The sequence below is a fragment of the Canis lupus genome, chromosome 24 (genome assembly GCF_011100685.1).
Source record: "Canis lupus familiaris isolate Mischka breed German Shepherd chromosome 24, alternate assembly UU_Cfam_GSD_1.0, whole genome shotgun sequence".
NCBI lineage: Eukaryota > Metazoa > Chordata > Mammalia > Carnivora > Canidae > Canis > Canis lupus.
In genome coordinates this window covers 13,368,864-13,387,768 of record NC_049245.1, presented here as the reverse complement: position 1 = coordinate 13,387,768, position 18,905 = coordinate 13,368,864, and the positions used below count along the sequence as shown (strand labels likewise).

The 18,905-nt window shown below is 38.8% G+C and overlaps 1 protein-coding gene and 1 long non-coding RNA gene across 12 annotated transcripts in view; one reads left to right on the top strand and one right to left on the bottom strand.

The window, feature by feature from the left end:
* Positions 1-18,905, top strand: part of PLCB4 (phospholipase C beta 4) — a 419,571-nt gene that overhangs the window by 238,569 nt on the left and 162,097 nt on the right. For 8 of the 11 annotated variants that reach the window (XM_038571637.1, XM_038571634.1, XM_038571639.1 and 5 more), the window contains one exon: positions 14,625-14,723. In XM_038571637.1, the coding sequence (XP_038427565.1) occupies positions 14,640-14,723 (84 nt within the window). In that variant the 5' untranslated portion in view covers positions 14,625-14,639. Of the gene's footprint in view, positions 1-7,433; positions 7,571-7,977; positions 8,124-14,624; positions 14,724-18,905 lie in introns of those variants that run through there. The other 3 variants (XM_038571641.1, XM_038571642.1, XM_038571643.1) reach the window with 3 other exon arrangements.
* Positions 6,183-16,826, bottom strand: LOC119865625. The gene is made up of 3 exons (XR_005377605.1): positions 16,421-16,826; positions 13,098-13,316; positions 6,183-8,743 (listed from the first exon to the last, which is right to left on the bottom strand). It is a non-coding gene; the product is annotated as an uncharacterized LOC119865625 (long non-coding RNA).

The window sequence follows — 18,905 nt, the reverse complement described above, 5'->3', positions numbered from 1 at the left end:
GATCAAGAATGGCATGCTCTACTGACTGAGCCAGCCAGGCACCCCATAGTGTATACACCTAGTTTTTATGTATCCTCACTGACATAAGCCAATGCCCAGTAAATTCTCTGCCTTGTTGGAGGTAATGGTTAATTATAATGCAACATCTTGAAAAAATAAACAAAAAACCCCTGAAAAGATAACATTTCTTTCACAAATGAAATGAGGTTAAATATTTTGCTGCTTATCCCTTTCAGAGAAATGGTATAAAAGTTGCAAAAAAAACAAGGAAGAAAGGTTTGTGGATTTTTTTAAAGCATTTGCACAAATGGAAAAAAATATCAACCTTGTAAAACCTTAAATTCCAAGTCACTTTTTCCTCGCTATCTCGACAATTTCAATCTCTATCTTTAGTTTAGACATTTCAAGAATGGAGATGGAACAATTTTGAACATGTAAGGAGATCGTTAAATTTATGTGAGATTTGAGTTTATTTAGACTGCATCTCTTTTGTCAGGTTGTGTGGTACCACTGTGTGTATAAACATATTAAAAGTGTTAAATGTGGATACCTTTTAGCTCAAAACCTAAGGAAAAATATTTTCTCCTTTTATGGTCTGGACTCAGTTCCAATATGCGGTCTTATACTTTATCCTCTTCTTATGATTCCTGTGTAATAATAGCAAAGACCTATTTATAAATTTGCTTGGAGAACACTTAAATATCAGGAATCTTGATTAAATTTAAGAGTCGTTGTCTCTGTGTGTTTATTTTAATAAGAAAATCGTTTTTAAAATAAAGGATTTCTCAAGCCCTTGAATTTGTGCCTGCTCCTAGTCCAAAGCAGTTACCCTGTTTTTGTGAAGTCCTTTCTTGCAGTCATCAGACTTATCCCATACATATGCCTGAGGCAACATTCAGTTAGATTATTCAAGCAAAGATAAAATAAAAATTTTTCCTTTGAAATATTCAGATAATTAAGGCAAAATCAAGCATCTGAAGATCACTTTCTCTCTTGACATGTGTGATTCATATTGGTGATGCTTTGCCTGATAATTGTGGTAGAGCCAGTCCCAGGGAAAATGAAGGACAAAGTATGGAGGGCTGGGCAACTTAGGAGCTTTCCAGTAGGTCTGCTCTAAAGAGGCAGTCCCTATGGAAAAGAAAACCACACACTCCATGAGGACATGCCTAGGGTATGTTCCCACCTTTGAGGACCCACGTGCCAATCTGAGTCATCCTCAAGGGGATTCCATAGTCAGAAGTCTGAGCTTAAGGGCTGGACCCAGCATGATGGGGATTGGGATGTACAGTTAGCCAAGAAGTGATTCATAGGACAAACCTACTACAGAACCAGATGAGGAGTGGAGACTCATTCTATAGGCTGAGTTCCAGCCAGGCACCAAGGAGTGCAGGGACCAGGAAGGCAGCAGGGTGTGAGTTGGGGAACAGGAACCTGGGAACAGCATTTAAGGATCTTTAAGGAAAGGGCAAGTGCACACAGAAATGGTACTGATGTGCATTTGGGTGACAAGAGAAGAGTTCATTGTCCTTGGCTATTTTTTGGCTTGGTTGGAAGCTCCTCCAAAGAGCATTCATTCATTCTTCCTATATTTACTGAGTGCCCACTATAGATGGTCCCCAACTTAGGATTTTTCTACTTTACAGTGGTATCAAAGTGATATGCATTTAGTAGAAACTGTACTACAAATTTTGAATTTTGCTCTTTTCCTGGGCTAGTGCTATGCAAATAATGCTTTTTTGTTCTGCTGGGTAGTGGCATGAGCCACAGCTCCCAGGCAACCATGCAATCATGGGGTAAACAACCAATACACTCAGAACCATTCTGTCCCATACAAATGTTCTATTTTTCACTTTTAATACAGTGCTCAATAAATCACATGAGATATTCAACACTTTGTTCTCAAATAGGCTTTATGTTAGATGGTTTTGCCTGACTGTAGGGTAATATTAAGTGTTCTGGGCATGTTTAAGGTAGGCTGGACTAAGCTGTGATGTTCAGTAGATTGAGTATATTAAATGCATTTTCCACTTATGATATTTTCAACTTAGGGTGGGTTTATAAGTCAAAGGAGATCTGTAATGGCCAACAAAACTAGCCTTCCCAGAGTTCCTCCTATAGAGGAGATACAGATAAACAGCAATGCTTACAACCTAGCAGGGTGAGCTCTACAAAGGTCTGAAGTACAGAGTGTTAAAGTGAAGATACAGGAGTGGTATCTAAAGTTTCTCTTGCTGATACCTAGAGGATAAGCAGAACTAACCAAGTTTAAAAGGAATGGATAAGGAAGAGAAGAATGCAAAATGCTCCGTGTATTTGGGACGGTAAGTCAAATCGAATAAATCCAGAGAGGAATGCAAATGGCAAAGTAATATTTTTTGAGCATCTTTTGAGATGCTGCTGCTTTTCACTGCCATTTAGGGCATGTTTCTTCTAGAACCTTCATGTTTTAATGTGATCTTTCTCCTCAGCAGTTTTGTTTAATGGCAGCTTCTTAAAGATTGAGTTTGCTGGGTGAATCTTTATTTCCTCAATTTGTTTCTGAGTTCTTAGGAGAAATATTAACATTCATAGTTATCAGGGACCATAAAAGTCTGGGCCGGAAGTAGGAAGTGCTAAAAGTTACTTGGTAAGTGACTGCATTGTCTACATTGTAGATTAAATAGCTAGTATGTTGGGTTTTTGGTTCTGTCACCCTTTGTTTGCTTTCTTCAAGTCACATGTCACCCTTCACTGGTTTCTTCAGCCTTAACCCTTAAGGATAAAGCTTGAAAGAACTGGTTGAGGAAATCATCCATTTGCTTGGGGCCACCTTGGTATCTACTCTTGATCATGGTAGGGAGTAAGTATCAGGACACAGAATTTCCATATCCTTGATTTTCCATAGCCTTCCTGAAACAAGTGCACATTCTAGACAAATGGACTGTCTTTATTTCACACCTGAGCTTTAGTCCCAAGTGCCTAGCAGATCCCCGTAAGCTAGTCCAGGCCATAGATGAAGATCAAAAGATCCTTTTCCTTCCTTTTTTTTTAAAAAAAAATTCTTTTACCTTTTTCTTTTGAGGAAGACTTGATCCAAAGCTATTATTCTCAAACTTTACCTGACATCAGAATCACCCAGCCTGCTGGACACACCATGGAGTTATGGGTCTCACCCCAGTTGCTGATTCAGAGGTCTGGCTGTGGAGCCTGAATTGTTGCATTCGTGATAAATTCCCAGATGATGTTTACTGTTTTACTGTCTAGGTACCACACTTTGAGAACCACTGATCTAAGGCAAGCCCACGCAACCTAAGCCTTTTCTTGTCTTTCCCCTGTGCTCCTGCCTTGAGTCCCCAAACGACTTGAGTCTCCCCACATTGGTTATCCAGATATTATCAACAGTAGCTCAAAGAATGTTCTAGTTAAGAAGAAACTAAGATTGAGAAAGAGGTCAGTCCAAGACCCCATACACATAGTCCTCATGCTGGAACCCTTGGGCTCTCCAAGGACAAAGCTAAAGGCTGCAATCTTTGCATAATCAGAAACACCCTGAAACAAGATCCAAGAGAGACCATGAATTATATAATTTATGTTTGAGCTCCATCTTTATGTACTTAATGTACTTATTCTGTCATGTTGCCATTTTGTTTTCTATTCCTCAGACCTTATCAGAGCTCTTATTGTGGGAATGAGAAGGGCTGAACTCTCTCCAAACATTTTTGTGTGTGGCTAATAACTTGCTACTAAGGGAAAAGTTGTTTCTGTGCTGTAAAACTATACATACCACCATATATTCTGGCCTTGAAAATAGTGATGGTTCTTCCACTTACGAGAGAGGGAGAGGAAAAAAAAAAAAAAAAGCCCAGTCCTTCTTTACAAGTATTTCAGGTTTGCCTGTTTGTTTTCTCAGGACTGTTAGAATTTTCAAGGCAGATGAGATTAAATCTATTTATCTTACATACTCAGTAGTAATAAAACAACTTTTGCTGTTTGCTGTAACCCCTTAGTAAAAATAGGTACTCTATTTCAGAGATACAGAAGAAGTAAAATGCTTTTACTTTGCAGAATTTTTATAATATGAAAAAAGTCCTGCTAAAATAGATTTGTTGTTACATGAAATTAATTTACATGTCCCCTTTTCCAGGTTTCTACCACACACTATGTATTTTCACATTCTAAAAGTCAATTTATCTTACATCCTACTGAACAAAAAATTGTTTTTAGAAGTCATGTCTGTAACCCACGACTATAAAATCATTAATATGCAAATTATATCTTTGGTTTCTGAAAGATCAAAGTACTGGTAACCCAGGGATTCACACCAAACATTTAGGACTAGGACACCTCAGAGGACATTGTAAGTAGATAGGCCCCCACTTCTCTCAGCTTCTTCCACCAGTATTGCTCCCTAAAGCTGGGTGTCTGCTGGAGTTCTTCAGTGGAAATTAACTCTGGGAAGAGGTGAGTAGCAAGACATCATCAAGTCAGAGACCCCCAGTCATAGACAAATACCTTTTCTTCTGATTTTTTAAAAAGACGTTATATATTTGAGACAGAGCATGAGCATGAGCAAAGGATGGAGGGAGAGGGAGAAGCAGACTCCCCACTGAGCAGGGAGCCCAATGAAGGACTCCGATCCCAGGACCCCAGGATCATGACCTGAGGCAAAACCAGGAGTCAGAAGCTTAACCAACTGAGCCACCCAGGCATCAGATAGACAACGACTTTTAATACAGCTTCAGCACTCACTGGATTTAAGAGGCTCTTGGGAAGCTGGCACATGAATTCAGATGCCCTTTCCAAGACACTTATTATATGCAAAAAAACCAATATCCAAAGAATCTTTTGAAACATCCAGTTCTTTTCTTGGAAAACTATATTCTTCATCATATTCTGATTTCTTTGCAAATTGGTCATTACATACTGTATTATATGTCAGTAATTATTCATTATATTCAAATTAAGCTGGTCCTAAATATCTCTGATAATCAAGCATCTTCTGGATGTTTTGTATATATATATTTAGCTTATATACACATTTTTTAATAAGAAAAAGATTAGCAAAACATAAACCAAAATGCAAGTAGTAGCTATACCTCAGTGATAGAATTTGAGGTGATATTTTAATACTTTCTGTGTGTTTTAAAATACTTATAGTGACTGTAATTTATATATTCAGGAATATATATTTTTATCATGTAAATCAATTTTTAAATAATGTCCACATTTTCCACCAGAACTCCTGGCAAGAGTAGAGGAGGAAGAAACTAATAAAACTAAAATGTTCTCCTTTTCAAGATTTAAAATCTTGACTGTACATGAGGAGACTTCACCCACGAGGATTATATAGCATGATAATGTCTTTGTCCACAGATTTTGTATGCCTTTACGTAGGAAAAATCTTACTGGTAGAATTACTAGATCAGAGTATGGATGTTTCAAGGCTATAGAAATGGGTTAAAAATTTCTTTTTTTGCCAAATTGTATAAGAATGCCCTAACCCCCAAGTATTGAACAGCATTGCCTATTATCATTTACATTATCCTGCACCCTTTATGTGCTTTTGGAAAAGCTACTTAATGGCTTGATGAAAGAGGAGGTATTTTTAGTAAATGGGGAAAACTGTCATTAATGATGCAATATATCAGTGTCAAATTAGAGTCTCCATTGAAGAGAAGCCATTTATTCAAAAGCTCTGGGTGATCCAATATAGCTGTCCATCTGTTTTTAGAAATATAAAGGTATCTTATTTAAAGGCTGTGAAGAGCAAGATGTTGAAATGTGCTTGATAATCAACTAATTCACATTAAGTCAGTGGAAATTTTATTCCAACCCTCTGTGTTCTTCTGGAAAACAACCTTAGTTGTTCTCATCATGGAGTCACTTAAGGTCATGGGTTATTTGGTTTAATGGGATTTGTATGGTTGGATAGGGAAGGGATTATTTTTTTCTGGAACATTTTTTGTTAGGTTGAAGATAAAAGTTACACTAAAAAATTCATATGTGAGCCGTGGTGCATTTTTGTTTGCTTGAGAGCTATATGTTACCATGTAGAAGCAAGCGATTTTTCACATGGATTTATTTGTTCACAAATAGAAACAAAAAATGGCTACTGTCTTGGTTGGTTTGGGGGAAGCTACAAGGTATACTTAAAGTTTGTATTTATTGTGGAGGTGCAAAATTATTAAAAGACAGTTGGATCCTGGGAAAGATATATTGTAGAAATCTTTGTTTCCTCAGACTGCTACAAAAAATTGCTATAAACTTGTGGCTGAAAACAACAGAGCTTTATTCTCTCACAGTTCTAGAGGCCAGCAGTTTGAAATGAAGGTGTTTGTGGGGCCACTTCCCTCCAGGCAAGAGGGGAGAGTCCATCCCTTGACTCTTTCAACTCCTTGAGGCTGCCAGCACTTCTTGGCTTGTGGTGGCTTCTCTCCAGTCCCTGCCTCTGTAGTCCCATTGCTTCATCTTCTGTGTCCAATCCCCCTCTGCCTCCTTTTTATGAGGACACTTAGGATGATGGCATTGAGGCCCCATTTGGATAATCCAAGATAATCTCCCCATCTTGAGATCTTTACCTTAATCACATCTGTAAAGTTTTTTTTGCCATGTAAGGTAACACTCAGATTTTAGAGATTAGGATGTGGGTATCATTGCCGGGGGGTGGGGGGGCACTATTCAGCCTACCGTACCCAGGACCTTAAATATACCTGATTTCTCCCTGTTCATTCTCTACCAGAACACAAGGCATGTGTCCAGAAACAAAAATTTCTTTACCAAAGTTTTGACTAAACTGGGGAGGTCGTGGGGGAATGGGCAGAGTTGATTCCATTATTGATCCAGCGTGTCTAAGATAGGTAGGCTTGTAAGTTCTTTTTTTTTTTTTGGCTTGTAAGTTCTTGAAGACTAAGTCTTCTGTAAGTCTTGAAGACTGTAGGTAGGTCCAGCCAGAGAGACAAGAAAGCAGATTTAAAGATGCAGGGTGGATAGGGCAACAAATAAAGAACTGTTCTTCCTCAGTTCTCCTCACCTGAATGGATGAATGGATAGAAGACTGTCTTCATGCGTAATGTGCGTGTCTTACCTTGAGCATCTGAGATTTGGTCTCCAATAGTCTGTCTGAGGTCCCAGGTTGACCTTGTACTGACACTTTCAGTTTCTCACCGTTGTCTTTAGAAGGCACTTTTTGCCACTTGCCATGAAGTAAGGCATTCTAGGACTCCCCTCCTTTCCTTATCCCCTCCCTGCCAAGCTCCCCAGTGGGGAGGTTTTCCTCTGCAGCCAGTGCAATAGCTAATCCATTCCAGTTGCATAAGAATTGAGAAACAAGGAGACTATTTAAAAGCCCACTGGCCTCCTTCCAGTAGCTGCTCACTCCTGTGTTTACTCTGGGAAAAGGTGCCCAGTTACAGGTCCATTCTTTGTGTAAATTCTCCTTCACTTCCTGTGTCCCTCAAGGAGAAGGAGGACCTTTCCTCTGGGCTCTGTAGGGAGAGGCTGGGGGTGGTGGGGAATGGTGGGTGCTAGGGAGGTGGAAGAAGCAATTGAACCCTGAGGTGTCTTGCGGAAGTGAGTGAGGCCTTAGTAGGTAAGTCAGAGAATTTGAGAAGAGGAGGCTTTGGCATGGTACAGAGAAAGCGTTTTCATTTCATTTCATTTCTTTTCTTTCTTTCTTTTTTAATCAGTTAGCTGCTATGTGGAGCTTTGAGATAATTGCAAAAAGGACATAGTCATAGAGTGGACACTACCCACCTCTTGCCTTTTAAAATAAGTAACTGTCCCTTTAACTTTCTTTGGAATCCGTTGAACTGCGACGTGTTCCCATTTTAAAATCAATTTGTTCCCATTTTAAAATCAATTACCTAGATCAAACTGCTGTGAAGGCTGGGCCAGCATTTCTGAGTGTAGGTCATAGTTGTACCTTCTACATAAAGTAAGCCAGCCGCTGCTCCTGATACAAGGCCCTGGACAGTATTTCAGAGGGAGTGCAAAGAACTGGCCCACATGCCAGTTTAAAGGTTTGGGAGATTCAGGGTACACCAGGGTCATTTTGTGAAAATGTCTCCTACCTTGTTTGGAACCCTGGAGCTCTAAAAAGTAAGCTGTACTAACTCCACTGCAAGTCTCTTCAGAGGTCAGAAGTAAGTACCCTCTTCCCATTAACCCCCCCAACAAAGTCCTTCCCATAAGGAAGGTACGAATGAAATTCGTACCCGATTTAGTGAAATCTAAGAGACATCATGTACTGAGGACTATGTTGTGTGTCCTTTGCTGAAAAGATCCTGGAAGAACCAGTTAAACCAATGAAAGATGATGCAGGTTGAGAGAAGCTTTCATTTCCAATATGAGCATTTCATATCAGAAGCCTGTCGTCACTATTTTCTTTAAAATAAAAACAAAGGGAGATGTTAAAAGGGATGGTTGGCAGGAGTGAAAAGATCACAGAACACAAAGTTCTACAAAGGAGAGATGTATGGCCCACTGATTTCTGAAGTCTGGTCAACCAGGGAGGCCACTGTGTGGTTCTGTCATCTGTCTTCAGTGTTGTCACTTAGCTCCCTGTAGCTGGTTATTCTCATTACAGATCACGAAATAACACATCCGTGACAGCCTGAGGGGGTCTGCAACTCTATTTTGCTCGGCAGATCTGTTTTGTGACATAGATAGCATGAATGCACATCCTGCTATCAGAAGCTTGCTTCTAAGCCACCTTAGGTGAGGGGGCTGTGTGTATTTGTCTGTCCAATACAGAGAAAAAGACCTGGAAAGACACAGAGAAAGACAAACTGATAAGAACAGAGAGAAGGAAGAAGGAAGACCCAATTACAGTCCCTACTGGGGATACAGACACATGGACTGGGAAGAAGCACCTCTCCCTTCTCTCACTGTCTGCCACCTGGCTCATCTTGGCTCTCCATGGGAAGGCGTGGTGCTGATTCATGGAGGGTTGCTTCCTACCTCAGTTGGGCTGGTTGGAAGGCCCTTTGTGCCGCTTTCCCAGCTTTTAGCCTGATCAATGGAGTAGTTCCTCCTTCAAACAGCAGTGGTGGCCGTTGTGAGGAAGCTACCTTGAAACATGACTTAATGCATTCTGCTTTAAGTCATTTGGGACTAAAAAAGAATGCATCTGCCTATCTGTAGAATTTCAGCATTTTTTTTTCCTTTTTGAAATTTACATTCTTTTCTATTTACAGCATGTTAAGTGCAAGAATATAGAAACATGCATTATAGAGATAACACTAAAGATACCTTGACTTTTAGCTCCAATCTTTATTTCCTCCCCAGAAGTAGATAAGGGTCATAAGTTTCCAATTTTTTTTGAGTGACAGCATAAGCACATGAGCTAGGGGAAGGGCAGAGGAAGAGAGAGAACCCCAAGCAGGCTTCATGCTCAGCAGCAAGGGGCATGACATGGGGATTGATCTCACGACCCTGAGATCATGACCTGAGCCAAGATCAGGAGTTGGACGCTTAACCAACCTGGCCACCCAGGTGCCCCATACATTTCCAGATGTTTTAATAATTTATTTATATACACATAAATGTACTTAGAGAAGTATATAGATTTGTCTTAGGTGTGTATTTACGTAGGTGGTGTTATACCGTTCTTATTCTGTAGCTGTGTATTAGGTAAATGCTATCACACTGTTCATATTTCATACCATTGTGTTTTCCTATTTTTATTTAAAGGTATATGTTAGAGACCTTTCATATTCAGGTTGACTTCATTTTGTAAAGTATGCCAGGATATGCATGTGCTAGACTTTTCTCCTTAATCTCTTTAGGTAGTGAATCACACTGATCTGCTTTCAGTGATGAAACATCCCGAATTCTTCTTTTAGCCACTTTCTAGGATGGATTTGTTCATATTCTAGCTAGAATTTTTTCTCTGTGAGAATTGAACTCTAGGTTTGGGTGGTGTTTTGTTAACCTACCTTATAGTGTCCTTGTCAGGACCCAATCATGAGACTTGTGAAATGAGTCAGGTAGTAACTTACTTCTTTCCTATGTCCTGGGAAAAATGTTAGGTATGTAGGATTTGCCTTTCATTTGAACATGTAGTAGAACTCACGCATAAACTTATCTGGGTCTAATCTTTTATTGTTTTTACAGTTTCTTCCAAGGTCACTTACCAGTTTAAGTATTTTCCTTTTTTGAATCAAATTTATTTTAACTTTGAAAAACCCATCCACTTCATTTAGGTGTTCAGATATTTTGGTTAAAGTTACACATAGTATTCAGTCACATGTTTTTCTTCTTTTGTAATTACATTCCCTTGTCATCATGTACATTGTGAGTTTATACTCCCTCATCCTTTTCCTTCCCCATCCTTCGGTCTCCCCAGTACTTGCCAAATGTTTATCTCATATGTGAATATTCAGAAAGCAATTAACTTTTACTAATCATTTTTAAGACAATTTTTGCTGTATATTACATATTTATTGTATAATGCGCCTACCTTTCATTTCTGAGAAGTTTATAATTTTTTAAAAACATTTTTAATTTTTTAAAATTTATTTATGATAGTCAAAGAGAGAGAGAGAGGCAGAGACACAAGCAGGGAGAAGCAGGCTCCATGCACCAGGAGCCCGATGTGGGATTCGATCCCAGGTCTCCAGGATTGCGCCCTGGGCCAAAGGCAGGCGCCAAACCGCTGCGCCACCCAGGGATCCCAGAAGTTTATAATTTTTGCTTTGACTATTCTGCTTTACTGCATAACAATTTAGAAGTCTATGTATGTTCATGTTTAATTTGTATGTGTATAGATTTAATGCACTCTTTCAGGGATGCCTGGGTGGCTCAGTGGTTGAGCATCTGCCTTTGGCTCAGGGCATGATCCTGGGTTCCTGAGATCAAGTCCCACATTGGGCTTCCCTGCATGGGGCCTGCTTCTCCCTCTTCCTCTGCCTATGTCTCTGCCTTTCTTTCTTTGTGTCTCTCATGAATGAATAAATAAAATATTTTTAAAAAATTAGAAAAAAGGGGGCACCTGGGTGGCTCAGCGGTTGAGCATCTGCCTTTGGCCCAGAACGTGATCCTGGAGTCCCGGGATCAAGTCCCACGTCTGGCTCCCTGCATGGAGCCTGCTTCTCCCTCTGCCTATGTCTCTGCCTCTCTGTGTGTGTCTCTCACGAATAAATAAATAAAATCTAAAAAAAAAAAAAAAATGCACTGTCTCAATTTGTAAGTTGGCCTAGTTGTGGCCAATGAGCATGACCACCCTAATTTCTGCCTTTTGAAAAAATGCTAAGGTTTCCTCTATGGCCCAATTATGATTAGATTCTGAGATTGTTATATGTGTGTGGAGTAGCTGGAGTACAAAGAGGGGATGAAGAACACATATAATAATAGATAGCTATATATTATTATCTATTATATTCAGGACTCATACATATGTTGTATCTGTATATATATGTAAAGAGAGAGGGAGGGGCATGTCTGAATTCAGTAACATACTTGAATTGAGTCATTTAAATAGTTTTGATTAAACTAGTAAGTGTAATATTCAAATCCTCAATATTCTTACATTGTGGTCTAATTCCATTAATTTCTGAGAATCATTCATTGTCTCCTAATGTACTTGTGACTTTGCCAAATTTCTTTCTATTTTACCAGTTTTTTCAGTATATGTCCTGACGCTACGTACTCACATGCTTTAATGTTAATGACTGTTAAATCATTGTGATCATCGCTTTTCCTAATATGATTTATCACTGTCTCTTGCTGTTTTCTCTGAATCTGTTTTGGCTGATATGTTACTGTGGACACCTACTTTCTTTCCTTCCTAGCATGTGGCTGTTAGATCATTTTTTCATCCCTTCATTTTCAAACTTCCTGTATTATTTTTATTTTATAAATATTTCTGGCAAACAACCATAATGTCACCTAATGTCAAAACCTCTTTGTTTTTATAAGTGAATTTAACCAAGTCATATGTATTATAGCTAGAGATACGTTGTCATTTTATCTTGTGTTTTGTGTTTATAGTGTGTTCGTTTCCCCTTCCTTCCCTACATCTGTTTTCTTTTTAAAGGAGACTCATGTTTCTTTGTTCTCTTTTCCCTTCTAATAATATGCAAGTTTTACTTTCCATTTTTAATTACCTATAGGAAAATCCTAAATGTGTATTTTTCTGCTAATATCTAGAGTCTTAAATACTGATATTCTGTTCCCAAAATGTTTTATCTCCCTTTGGTCCATACTTCCCCCCACCCTACCCCCACCCCTGACCGCTTCAGTTGCTACAACCTCTGTAGTGATATAATCAGGAATTTGGGAGCAAGATTATTATAGTTTATCCTTTTTTTTGCATAATAAGTAAACTTTCCCTTTTTTTCTTCTCTCATTGTCTCCACATTACTTCCCATATCCTTTCTCTACATTTATTTTTTTTTTGACAGATCATATAATACCTTAACTCTTTCAGAGTAGGTCATTAAATCTTTCTGCTATCTTGCAAGTCCATTTTCTCCTAAAAATTAAGCTGATTTGATTGGACACAATTTCAAGTCCCATACTTTTGTCCCTCATACCTTTGAGGTTGCCATATTACAGACAGTTGCCTGATTTCTGTGTGCTTGTCACTCGCCTCTGAATTGTCTTCTTTCTGTGTATCTCTGAGGAATTTTATAACTTCTCTTCATAGCTGTTGTTTTCAGTGTCCCCCAAAGGTATGTTTAGGTATTTGTCTATCCCCTCGCCTTTATACTGCTTTCATCAATGGACTTTTTTTTTCTTTAAGATTTTATTTATTTATTCATGAGAGACACAGAGAGAGGCAGAGACACAGGCAGATGGAGGCTCTCTGTGGGGAGCCTGATTTGGGATGGGATCCCAGGATCCCGGGATCACACCCTGAGCTGAAGGCAGACTGAGCCACCCAGGTGCCCCACATCAATGGACTTTTTTCAACTGAGGACTCAGATATTCACACTGAAGACTCCTAACTCTGGGAAACGAACAAGGGGTAGTGGGGGGGATGGGGTGACTGGGTGATGGGCACTGAGGGGGGCACTTGATGGAATGAGCACTGGGTGTTATACTATATGTTGGCAAATCGAACTCCAATAAAAATATACATCAAAAAAGACTCATCTGAATATGCAAATATTCACAGTTCAGAAGTGTTCTTTCACGTTGCTTTGATTAGTCCCTCCATTGGCTCTGCTCTCTCCTTTTAATAGAAGAAGCTGTTCTTTTGGGTGGTGGTTGAACCTCCAGCTTTCATTTTCCAACTCTCTAAATTTTCCCATTGTGCTTCCATTTTGTGTTGCCTTCTGGGAGAATCTCTGGGCTCAGCATTTCATCTTAATTCTCTTTATAATTCAGCTTACCTGTTAAGAGTTTGATTTCAACAATCTTTTTTAAATTTCTAGACTAATTATGTTGTTAGAACTGAATGTACTTTTTCCTCCTGCAATTATCTGCTGTACTTAAGCCAAAGCCAAGTTCTGTCTGTCCTGTTAACTCTATTTTCTAGGGTGTCAGTTCTACTTACTGCGTTTGGTGTCCATCTTCCATGTTCTTGACATTGCTTAAATATTTAGTGATTCTTGGTCAGATGCTGCGCTTTTCATTTAAGATGTCCTGCTTGCAACTTACTACAGGTACATCATGGTGTGTAATGCTAAGAAGTGTGGGTAGGAGTGCCCACTTCTTCCTAAGTGCAAACAGTCACCCTGAAGAATGCCTGGGCTCTCTTTCAGTGTCACACATGCTGCCCATATTAGAAAGCAGACATTCTTTACTTCCCCAAGTGGCTCAGGTGAGGAAGGGGTGAGAGGGCTATTGAAAGAACCAAGAGCAATAGAAAATTTCAGCTTCTCCTACTTGATTCTGCAACCCCTCATCCAATGGGCTCCTCTGTTCATGCGTCTACCTTCAGGCTCATAGTGTAGGCTTGCAGAACTACCCACCCTTTGCAGAGGCCTCTCCTATAAATAGGGTCAGGTTTGTGGTTTCTTTCTCTAATGCCATCAGATTAAAATATGTATCTTATTATTTTGTATGATTTGAAGAGGGAGGGGAATTTTTCCAAATGATTACCTCGGGTTGATCGCCTCCTTGTAGATATTATAGTTGGCCCTTGAACAATGCGGGAGTTAGGGGTTCCAGCTTTCTACGTGGTCAGAAATTCACACACAACTTTCTACTCTGCCAAAACTTAACTATTAATAGCCTACTTTTGACCAGAAACCTTATCAATAACATAAACAGTTAACACATATTTTGTATATGTAGTATATATTGTATTCCGGCAATAAAGTAAGCCAGATAAAAGAAAATCCTAAGAAAGATAAAATATTTTTAAGTACTGTCTGTATTTATTTTAAAAAAAATCCAAAAATAAATAAATAAATAAATTAATAAATAAATAAATAATAAAAAAAAATCCTCGTATAAATGGACCCATACAGTTGAAGCCTGTGTTACTCAAGGGCCAATGGTATTTCCCCAGGTTCAGAGACTAGGAGGGAATTTGGAATCAGATGAAGGAAAGAGGAAGAAAGAGACAATTTATGGACTTATTCTATGCATATGAAGAAGAGCTTTTGCAAACACATAAATATAAAATGATTAACCTTTGAGCTTTGCTTGTTTTAAAGTTTTGTACACTAATAACATATTCTTTTTCATTTTAGGTCTTGCATATAATAATGGCCAAACCTTATGAATTTAATTGGCAGAAGGAAGTTCCTTCCTTTTTGCAAGAAGGAGCCATTTTTGACAGATATGAAGAGGTAAAGAAGTATTATTAATTTTTTCTCTCAAAACATTCTTATAATTATTTCATTTTAATTACAATATTGAGTAAATACTCTTTGACATAAGTAAGAACATCTTTGAGATTAATAAGTTGGAATAGTTGGAAAGAGGCAAGCTATGAGATAAAATAAAAATGATAATGATACTGTAATTTATTGAGCACTTACCATGTGCCAGATATAATCATGATAATGATGCTATAATTATTGAGTGCTCACTGTATGCCAGACAATCTTCTAAGCACTTGTGTGCATTATTTGTTTAATTCTTCACAACAACCTTATAAGGTCATTGCTATTATTACCCTGGTTTTACAGATGGGTTTCATGTAGTAACAGTTTTTGCCTAATGAAGTGCTTTTGGCAGGCTTTCTACATAAAACTTTGTATTTGTTATAAATGGAATAGTGATTGGACTTTGCGCTAGTCACTTGCTTTGCTTGTTCCATTTGCACAGAACAGTTGGATCAAAGTTTTGGATGCTCCTGTTTCAATCACTTATTGTTTGTGCCCTTGCAAGGTGGCCGTGGCTCCAGACTTTATATAGAAGCAGAGGCTTGGGGCCACCAATCTGTTCAGACAGTTTGGGTTGATGCTTGAAGCCTCATCAGCATTGTAAATGCATTGCTTTTCTTAGGTTGTACTTGAAGTTGAGGTGAATTGGGGAAGAGAGAGTGGGGAGACTGTTGCCTGTGAGACAAAGGGAAACCTAAAACTTGTTAAGATTTCATCTAAAATTGGAATTGGTTTCCCTTAAAGTCGCTGGAATGTATGTGGTGGCTGACTGTGGTGACCCACTCAGAGGTTCAGATTGTCAGGCCTTTTCATGAGGTCTCTGGTCTCTGGGCTGACGTGACTCTGTACTTGTAGACTTGGTTTTTCCAAAATGTGTATCCTAATACCCTCTAGATTTATACTGCGTAGTTGCTTTGTAAGTAAACAAAATTGAGAAAGGAAAAGGATGGGCCTCAGTGTGGTCACTATTCTTGTATTGAATTAAAATATTGAAGTAACAGCTATTTATAGGACAAACCTGACTCCTTCTTGGAAGGAACAGCTAACCCTGTTCTGCTATGAGAAGACATAGAAAATATTCCGCTCCTGGAGGCGACCACTATTAATTCTTTGGCAATTTTCTCATACTCTTTTTCTGTTTGTTCTTTTTTTTTTCTCTCATCTAGAGCTGTGACTGTAATCTTTTGAAAATAAAAATCAGAACTTTTTTTTTTTTTCTCTATTTCAAATGCTTCCATGACTCCCTATTGTGGGATAAAGTGAAATACAAGGTCTTCCTTAATCTGGCTCCTACCTCACTCCGCAGACTCTCTTCCCACCAGTTTCCTACACATAGTCTCTACTTTAGCCATAAAAATCCCCTGGTAATTCCCTCAAGGTACTATTCTGTTACATGGTTTATGCATGCTGCTCTCTTTTCCTAAAATGCACTTGTTCCTCCAAGTTTGACCGTGAACTCCTACTCATCTTTCAAAATCCAGATGGGAAGTCACCTCTTTGATATCATCCTTGACCCATTCAATAAGAATTGATAACTGCTTTGTGCCACCACTAACCTATCCTTGTACATAGTACATTGCATTCACATTTTATTTACTATTTTTATGTCTCCTACTGTATTTTGAGTTTCTTGAGGGAAAATACCATATTTTACTTACCTTTCTCTCTCTGGAGACCAGCAGGATGCCTGCAACTGCCAGACTTACTGTGGATGTGGCATTACAGAGGATTTTAGCTACAATTGTTTCCAACTTGGTCTGGTTTTATTGTTTGTTCCTTCTCTCAGCAAGTGAAAGGATGAGAGTACTTGATAATCTTTGAGATCTGTATGGGGATCTGAACCTCAACAGGTTTAAAATATCAGGGTAAATCGTGTTACAGTTTTTATTTTTTGGATAAAAAATGACCAATATCAACAGTTTGATAGAGTTTAGGCTTAATACAAAGTATAAGTTATTGAAATTGACAACTTTTATCCACTTTACCCAGAGTGGCAAAGAAGGACAAGGACTGGCTTTTCTAGAAGCACTTATAAGTATTTCTCCCAGGTAAGCCATATCCAGGTTAGATACTAGAGTCACCAAGATAATGACCTTTGCCCTTGATTATGAGCTAGTGGGGCATCACTCCCTGCATCTGCTAGAGTGCCCTCAATTGGCAGTTTCTTCAGTCAGCATCCCAAGCACTGGAAATCTATAGGATTATGTAAAAATATGGCATGGCTTCTAATAATTCAGAGAAGGTCATTTTGAAGAGATTAAATATAATCACTGGCTGAGTATCTTGACTGTTGTCCTATAAGAAGAAACACATTAGAGGAGAAAAGTACTATTTTTATGCTTTATCAAGTGACATGTGATTTGATAAACTAGAGGTTATTATTTTTATTTCTCAGGATGATTTTCTTTAACTGTTAATCATCACAACTCACTCATATGTAGAAAACACTGATTTACGTGGGCTTCTAAAGGCAATTGCTTTTTCACCCAGGTTCCTCTGCAAATGAGGTAATAGTCAAAATCTTGAACAAATATTAAATGTAACCCAGCTTGGCTTTCAGCTTTTTTTTTTTTTTTTTTTTTTTTTTTTTGGCTTTCAGCTTTAAGTGATATCTTATCAGGATTTTCAGCAAAACAAGTTTTCACTTCATGAAATCGATGCCTCTCTTCATCACAATGTCTCAAACAAGAAAGTCACAGTGTTAGAAATTGGACTGTAACTACTTTTAATTACCTTTCCCCAATCATGTACATTCAGTTCTTTGGAGCCACGGCTACTGAAATATTGAGGGCAACAGAATGCAAGCAGAAAAGGGTTGTTTCTACTGTCTGTGTGAACAGCTGTGGGAAATGAGTTGATAGCAAGTGAGAGGAACACAACCGGAACATCCCAAAAGCACTATATAGCAAAGGGACCATTTATGAAGTGGCATAAATGCCTTCAGCACCATATGACAACTACCATTATCATGAGGGCCTGAGAGATCACCCAAATATTAAATTATGTTCCACCTACATGTCTAAAGAAGGCAGGGGCGGGGAAGGGTGTCAAGCTGAGAGTGAGCAGGTACTAGGTCAGAAAAAAAGAAGTGTTTGCTAGTCACTATTTTAAAAGTATATGCTATTTTTGCCAAGAAATGGCAAGAAATAAGTGCAACTACTTTTAAGCACTATTTTATTATTTCTGTATTTCTTTTGAGGTAGGCCAAATTTTTAGAGACTGTGTAACATAGCAGCCTGCATTGTAGTCCGTGATGCTCTCCCCATGCCACTGTGTAAGTCTGCTGCTTTTTATCTAACTCGACTTACAAGTTCTTGAAATGCAAAATGTATTTTGTTTCCTAAGGGATGCTTGTTACTTGCTCAGCCTCTAAAGCAGAGATTTTTCTCTTGCAGAGGCAAGAAATAGCAGTACTTTTTAAACACACGCAACCCAAATGTCTCCAGCTCAAAGAATCTCCTGGCTTTCTTTTGATTACTTATTAAAAGGCTGAAGGCCTTATCCCCTGGTGATGCCAGGCCCACCCCAGTCTTTCCTAGAATTCCTACCTGCTGACACTTTGTTGCTGATGGTTCATATCCTCAGTGTCTTCATACCTCTCTATTCCCAGGACTGTTCCCTGCTCTGGTTTGTTTTGCTTTCTGAATCTTTTGTATATATCATCAAATCCCAAGAACAAGAATATTGTACAAAATAGACTTCCACATAAGATTTGGTGGTAGCAAACGGGGGTTAAAGCACACAACTGGACTCACTTCAAGGTTAAAGTTCAGAGATTGGGACGCCTGGGTGGCTCAGTGGTTGAGCGTATGTCTTTGGCTCAGGTTGTGATCCTGGTGCCCTGGGATCGAGTCCCACATCAGGCTCCCCAAAGGGAGCCTGATTCTCTTTCTGCCTATGTTTCTACCTTTCTCTCTGTGTCTCTCATGAATAAATAAATAAATCTTTAAAAAAAAATGTCAGAGATTGTACCGAACAAATATTCTTAGCCAGCCTGGCCAGGGAGTGTCTCTCACTGTCTTCTCCTTTTGCCCCTCTCCTCCACTAGGAGGCATGTTCTAGTTTCTCTTCCTTACTTTTTAAAATCTCCTCAGAGTCCTTTTCCAAATCACCCATTTCCTCTTTTCCACATGCCTTTTCTCC